This window comes from Hipposideros armiger, unplaced genomic scaffold (genome assembly GCF_001890085.2).
Source record: "Hipposideros armiger isolate ML-2016 unplaced genomic scaffold, ASM189008v1 scaffold_471, whole genome shotgun sequence".
In the NCBI taxonomy this organism is placed as follows: domain Eukaryota; kingdom Metazoa; phylum Chordata; class Mammalia; order Chiroptera; family Hipposideridae; genus Hipposideros; species Hipposideros armiger.
In genome coordinates, this window is record NW_017731821.1 from 741,720 (window position 1) to 749,333 (window position 7,614).

The 7,614-nt window shown below is 43.4% G+C and overlaps 1 protein-coding gene across 1 annotated transcript in view; it reads right to left on the reverse strand.

Annotated features, from left to right (window-relative positions):
• Positions 1-1,785: 1,785 nt before the first annotated feature.
• The window catches only part of SV2B (synaptic vesicle glycoprotein 2B), a gene marked incomplete at its 5' end in the record, with an annotated part of 56,095 nt that continues 50,266 nt past the window's right edge, over positions 1,786-7,614 (reverse strand). The window contains 2 exons of the mRNA XM_019666458.1: positions 1,786-4,835; positions 7,161-7,320. Of these exons, the coding sequence (XP_019522003.1) occupies positions 4,652-4,835; positions 7,161-7,320 (344 nt within the window). The remainder of the gene's footprint in view (positions 4,836-7,160; positions 7,321-7,614) is intronic.

The window sequence follows — 7,614 nt, forward strand, 5'->3', positions numbered from 1 at the left end:
GACAGGACACTTGGTTTTGAGTGGTTTGCTCTCCTGAGCAACGGTCGCTGTGAATAAACAGACCTCTCCATGTAGTAAAATTATCAAATGTGGTAACCGCATTCACGTGGCTATAAGACAGCTCCTGCCAGACCTTTGCTTTTTAAGGGAGTACAATGCACACTTATGGTCTCTGAAACTTTAGGATATGTTAAGCCCCCAGGACCAGAGGGAAATGGACAGCTAAGCAGGTGTTTTCAGGTGAGAGCACAAGGACTTCTTACTCCCCAGCTTATGTCTTAAACTTTCTGGCGGCTCCAGTATGCTCCTGCCAAGTAGCTCTTGAGTGCATTCTATAACAAGCAAGGACTGTAACAACTTTTATGTCTCCATTTAACCTTTGTGGATAGCTCTAGTCTCTGTTTCATTTTGTCATTTGTTCGGAAACCGCTCTGCTGTCACAAAAGCCGTGCATCTAAATTCTAGATTTCCCCACCTGCGTCTGCAAATTAAATAAAATGGGCTTTAAGCATGCCTCCAAAGCAAAGGCTCTGTGTGAGTTATTTCCAAACTGTTCTTAGGGCTGTGACCAGAGACAATGCAGCTACCCACAGAAGCACAAAGCTTTGGACCGGGACAGAACCACTTAGAGGCAGGGACCTATGAGACACACCGTAGCCATTCTGCAAACACGTGTCTAGGGAAGTCTAAGTGGAGAGATTAATCCCTCTCTGCCTTCCTCTTCTCTAAATGAAAAACTTTCACCCTTTTCAAGAGACATGTTCAAGCCAGGTTCAAGTTGACTGTCAGCACAAGTCAAGTTCACATCTAGCCATATTGTTATCACCTTCTGTGCATCGCTAGGTAGGAGAAAGCTTTTAGAATCAGAGCATGCTGTTATGAGGCCCAATGAATTGCAATGAGCCACAAATACAAAAAGCCAGACATGGAGGTGGAAATACCTTTCCCAGAACCACCGGGAGCCTTGCCCCATTAGCCAATAGCCTGTTTGCACTCCTGGCCCCCATCTCTTCTCCCATGTAACATTTCTTGTAAGTTCGACTAAGTAAAAACTGATCAAGTTCTGCAGAAAAATGAGCAAGCGAGTCTTTTTCCTTACCTGATTTATAAAGATAAGAATTGGCGCACTCCTTGAGGAAACAGACACTGGAGAACATAACCACTTTCCGAAATCCACAGCTGATGATAAGGAAGTTAGAATCCTCTTATGAAGAAATGTGTATTTGACTGATAAGGTTTGTTTTTATTGCCGATTTAATATCCATCTTGCCCAAGTGCTTTAGTGAAATGAGGAAGGAGGCAGGAACTGTGACCCATTTTTTTTTTTACCACTGGATCCCTAGGGCTTGGCACACAGTAGGGGCTCAGGAAGGATTTGTTGAATGAATGAATTAATGAATGAATGAATGCTAATTTTTCTGATCCTCCCACTCATTTTAGGTAAACCAATCAAGGGAGTTTTCAATGACTGGCCTAATAGAGGGTTAGGGTTGGTCCTATTGTCCCATTTCCCCAAAGAATGTATGGGAGGCCCTATAGTAGGTAGGGTATTAGTGACGGATGTTAGTCCAGAATTACAGTGGGAGCATCACTGTAGGCCTCGTAACAAACTCCTACCACTACCTGTCACCTTGGTCACACCATTTAACCTCTCAAGGTCCCCTTATGCAAAATTAAGTTATAGGAAAACGAGTGTCCACGCTCTTCCCAGCTGATTCTATCAACGAAGGAATCCAGAAGCGACCTTAGTACCTGAAAATAATCTCTAACCTCAGTTCTTCAAGGTTTGCTTACAATTATTTTTATTATTTTTAATGAACTAACACAACGGGGTGATTTATAACATGACCTTGGGCTCATGGGCTATAAACCTCACAAACAGGCGCAAACCCCTTTCACTAATTATTTCCAGTAAAACAGAGGATGGAAAATCAGCATCAGGAAATGACACCGTACAGTTGATACTATTAAAGTAATTACTCCCAAACTGGGCATCATAAAATACATCAACAACTGCGAACAGATTTGCTCAACGAAGAAGAACCTCATCCCTTCAATACTCCATGGATGCCACATTGGGAGTTTCTCTGGGTGGAACATGAAATGTAAAAGAAGCGGGTGGCCGGCACTGCTGTATACTATCCCCCCGTGACCTGCCACAGAGACTATACTTAAAGAAGCATTTATCTCAGCGGGAGTGACAGCACTTAAGAAGCGACCATGTTCCAGTGCCAGACAATCCTTCAATGGGGACAGGCTACCGAGCAGGGATGAGATGAGAAGTGCCCTTGGTTGGTTCGGGGGTTAGTGTAAGGAGCCAGAAAGATTATGCAGACGTTAGAGCTTAGAAATTAAACAGGGTGTACCCCCAAAATTATTGCAGCCACCCCAACACTCAAAAATTAATCACGTTTTAGATTTACAAGATCCATGTTAACTAGAAATGCAGACTCTAGCTGCCTTGTAAATTTCTTATGCAGTAGGGGCTCACTGAATAGCAATGAAGAGCAATGTTACAAAGGACATAGTAATCCCAGGTTTACACAGCTCTCATGTGTGAACTGGCTACTGTCTTTTCACATCATAAGAAGGTGGCAAGTATATTACAGCTATATTACATTGGGCTTCTCATTATTAATGTAGCATTTATTTATGTTAGGTAACGTCTATAAAACACTGAAAGAAACATTAATACACAATGGCATATTTATATATTTGGGGGACTCAGGGTGTGAAATCAGAGTTGATGTATCTTCATTGTACAGAAAAAAAAAAGAAGAAAGCAACAGGTGAGGGACAAGCGAAGCAGAGTAAACATTTTAACCATTAAACTGATCTCAACTTGAGGGTAGAAAGGTGCCATAGAATTTATTCTTTCCCCGCCGACTATGTGTTACTCCAGAGAACAACAGGAAAACAGCCTATCTTGGGGATAAGCTAGCAGGGGACCTAAATGTTCTCCAAAACTGAGAAAACACTCAGCACAGCCAGCATTGCTCTGTTTTAAACCTTTGGAGACTTTGGGTAGGGAAAGGGTGGCATCTTACAGCATTGAGATACAGTGTTGCCCATCAACTCAAATTGCGAGTTCTTGCAGACTGATATTCACCTGGCCTCAGCAAGTTCACTTCCAGTGTCACAAGTTCCAGCTCACTGTCCCTTCCATGCAAGTCAGTTCTGACGGATAAAATCTTGTTCCTTTCCTACGGAGCCAAGACCTCAGTGTACTGTTGACCCTTGCCAAAGCAGTTTGTCCTAGGTTCCTCACCCCACCCCCACCCCCCACCCCCAATTCATGTTGCAAATTGGATCTCAGCAAAGAGCTCTCTTAGAACACTCAAGTAAAACATACTTAACATCCATGACACGCTCTACTCCCATGCCAGGGACATCTGTTTCAAAAGTCCCGAATCGAGACACATAGCAGAGGTTTCTCATGGGACCTGAGCATTGTCACAAACCTGGATTATGCTTTACAGCTGAAAGGAACAGGAAGACTGCGCATGTGGAAGAGCTATGGCTATGCTTCCTTGTCCCTCCCTCCATCCCACGTGTTATCCACCCTGTTTTATGCTCACCTACAGAGACAGTGCCAGAGGCCACTGAACACTTCTCGGGCTGCTGCTGGGAGGGCAGCAAAGTCAAACGCCAGTGCTGACTGCGACTCACAAGTGATCTGTGTAAAAGAGGGGAGCACTCCACCTACACCGAGAAAAGTGCCTGGGTTAAGTGAGCTGTACAATGTGAGTTTGTGAAGAGCAGCCTCCCCACAGCAAGTTAAATGGCTCTAAGAAGTTGTGCTTGCATTTTGTTCATTCGGTCGGACCCAGTTTCCCGGGACCTCAAACACCAAGTCTTCCCAAAATATGGCTATAATGCTGGCAAGTATTTGCAGATACCATGTCTGCAAATTAAACCCAAATGCAGTATGTACAACGTTAGTTTATAGAATACCTATTCCAATAAGTTTCTTTGAATAGATCAAAATAGGAATAAATATTACTCTTAAATTTAGCATCTAATCATCCTGGAGAATTAGCACACCTGGGGTGGGAAGGGAAGTAGGTTTCTATAGATAATGCTCAAATATTTGGTTTTCTACATCAGAGTATCTTCAATGCTATTGTGCCAATTTTCAAATGGACAATAGGAGAGGTGATATTTTTAAATGCAAAAATACACGTGTCCTATACTTCAAGCCCAATATTGATATGATGACTCTAACTTCCTGCCAAGTCAGTTAGTTAGGTCATTGGGCTCCGAGGAACTTTATGAAGGAGTTTGAGTGTTTCTCACGCTCAAATTCATTTTGAAACACAAATAAGTCCTTGCATCTCACTTGGGGAAACCACACTCCTTGCTCAGTATGTGCACCCACTGGAGGATGTTATTTCTCCTCCCCTGCCTTGGGATGGGGAGCCCCAAAACCAAGCACGCAGCTCTATAATTATCAGGGTGGTTCAGGGCACCCCAAATCAGTCACCTGAGTTACAAACATCTTGACAGCTGACATGGGTCCTACACTAGGGGTCACAAAATCAACTTCTCTGGTGCCATCCAGGGTCCTCTGGACGGTGACAGACAGGAAGCGTGGGTGCACTGAAAGTTCCTGGACAAGTTTCTTGCGACATTTCCTTTCCCCACAGGTAGGTCACATCAGGACCTGCTCTCGGGTTTCTGGCAGACGCAAAGCAATCAGGCCACCCCCAACGAGAGAAGTGGCAGCCAGAAGGATGGGGACCACTTTGGTTATCCCAACAAAAGATGCGAAGATGGTATTTCCCAGAATGGCTCCAAATTTGCATAATCCATTGAGGATGCCAAAGGCCGTTGCCCTGAAATAGAAGAAAAAAGTAAATAATTCTCATAGACACCAACTACCTCTCACTCGATGAGTGGAACTGGGTTCTTTCTTTGCCTTGTTGTGGGGGAAGGGATAGTGAAGGTGTGGGGGGGAATTTTTTCCCCCCCTAAATATAAAAGGAATACATTCCAGGATGGCTCAGCCAAAAAAAAAAAAAAAAGGAATACATCCTCATTTTAGTCCAATTTGGAAATACGGACTAACATAAAGATACGGGGATGTATAACCTCACCACTGAAAGGTAATTACTACTATTAACATTTTTGGAGTATTTCCTTAAACTTGTTTCTTTTCCTTTTCAAATATATCTCTTCTTGAAATTTTCTCAAGTAATACATGAGTATTACGAAATACTGAAAGAATGAAGAAAGATGAAGGGTAAATGTTCCCCCTTAATAATACCCTCCACCCTTGTGTAGCAGAGACTTCTACATGATCCTAAATAGCACTTCTCCAAGGGAAAGGCTACATTTCCCAGAAACCCCAGTTGCTGAGTGTGGCCATGTGACTAAGTTTTAGCCAATGAGATGTAAGTGTTAACTGGCAGCTCCTGAGAAATTTCCTTAAGAGATGTCCTTGAGTGGGCCTTTTGCTCTCTTCTCTTTCATCCTTTGTCCTTCCATCCTGCTTCCAGGAATGCAAAAAACCCTAAATTGGACCATGGCTGACATAATGATCCAATTAAAAAAGAACCTGCAGTGCCTGCTCTGGACTTCTACAGGAGAGGAAAAACAATGAAGGCTACAGTTTGGGGGGTTGCTACAGTTCTACAGTCGCCCATGGCAGAATTTTACCCTAATTATTATTCCTTGATCACACTCCCCAGTGATTACTACAATTAACCATCTATCTTTCCTTGACTCCATCTGTATACAGAGACAATATTCCCAGCATTTTCTCTCCAAGAAGTAAAATGTTTCTTTTTCATACCACAAGTTTACTGAGAATAACTATACATTTGTACTTTAAATTCTTTTTTTTTCTCATTTTCTTTTCTGTAACTGTACCACACTATACCTTTTCAATCACCAGCCCCCAATCCCAGTCTTTTTGTTTTCAGAATATTCTTGGATATTTTCACAGTTTTCTTTTTCCTAATAAGCTCTAATTTTTCAAGTTCCCGGGGGGGCGGGGGATAGGGGGGAGAAGGGGTGGAAATCACACTGAATTTTGAACGGACTCTTTTAAGTTCAAGAAAAACTAAAGATTTGACATTTTTGTAAGATTAAATCTTCTTACAATTCAATAATGTATATCCTGACATACACTTAAGTCATCTTTTATTATATCTCTCAGTAAAGCTTTATGGTTTTCTTCACATAAGTGTTTCACATTTCTCATCAAATTGATTCCTAGATATTTTATGATTTCTGCTGTTATTAAAAGCATTTCAATTTTATTTTAAATCTTTTTATATTTTTTTAAATCTATACATTATTAAGTTAGTTATACGAATGATCACCTTACCAAATTATTTATTATTTCTAGTAGTCTCTTTAATTAACTCTTCTGGGGTTCCTAGATGTACCATCACATCCCATTCAGATAATGATAATTTCACCTCCTCTTTATTTTTTGTAAAACTTAGATGCTCTTTGGTTCAGGAGATGGTGTGCTGTGCTTTTCCGTAGCAACCTATATTCCAGTACCTCTATCACCAATTTAGAGTTTTTTGCAGAATTTCATTTGCCTGCCTTCCATACGACTTCACAGTCCTTTTTGACCACAGGTCCCCTTTATTTGCTATTCTTAAAATTCACAATTCCTCCTCCATGAGGAGGAATAACAGCTAAGTAATGACCTTGCCCCTGTGCCTTTAAACCAAGCCTCTTCCCATGTGGCTTGTGCAAAATAAAAGTAGACCCTGAGCACCTCATCCTATTCTCTGCAAATGCCCTGGACCATCACACCTCATCTCCACCTTTATTTCCCCACCTCTCCCCAGTCCTGTGCTCACCAAGTTCTTTACCTTTTCACTTCACCTCCCATCGGCAGGCCTGTTCTTAACGCTCTGTGATTGCAGGGTACATGTGGTTATTGCCCGCATATTCCTCTCTCCTGGGCATGGTTTGCACTCGTCCTTTGTATCTTGCCATCCACCCCACCCTATCCAGCCCTATCCAGCCTCAGCCTGACTGCTTCCAGGCCTCAGGCAGAAGAAACTCAACCACCTGAGACACATCTGGTACGTGAAACACCAGGACACCAAGATGGCCATGGGGGAGGATGGCCTGGGAGCAGGTGGTGTTCTAGCTAGCCCACACAAGTCCCCGAGAGAACCCAGGGGAGAGCTGACCTTTGGTTGGTGGGGTACAGCTCCACCGTTATCACATCCAGGGCATTCCAGGCAGCGATGCTGGTCCCACAGAACAGGCATTGCCAGCCGATCATCGCTGACTCGCTATTGCCAAAGAACAGGAAGAAGCAGCAGACGGCCGAGAGCAGCATGGAGCCACCTGTGGTGGGAGGCCAAGGGCACAAAGAGGCGTGAAGCCCTCGTCTTGGACAAGATTGTCACCCACAGGTCTTGCCCCATCTCCATCCTCACAGGTACACCTGAAGTAACAGGTTACCTCAAGGTAAAGGTCCATCTCTACACAGAGAGCCCAGCTCGAACCCCCACATGGTACCCCAGCCATGGAATTAGAGACTCATCCCCAGAGTTAGCTTCCAGAAAGGGTTCTAGAATCATCATTGTGTGGTGCTGCCCAGCCCAGAATAACTGGGGACAAGGCGGGGGGGGGGGGGGG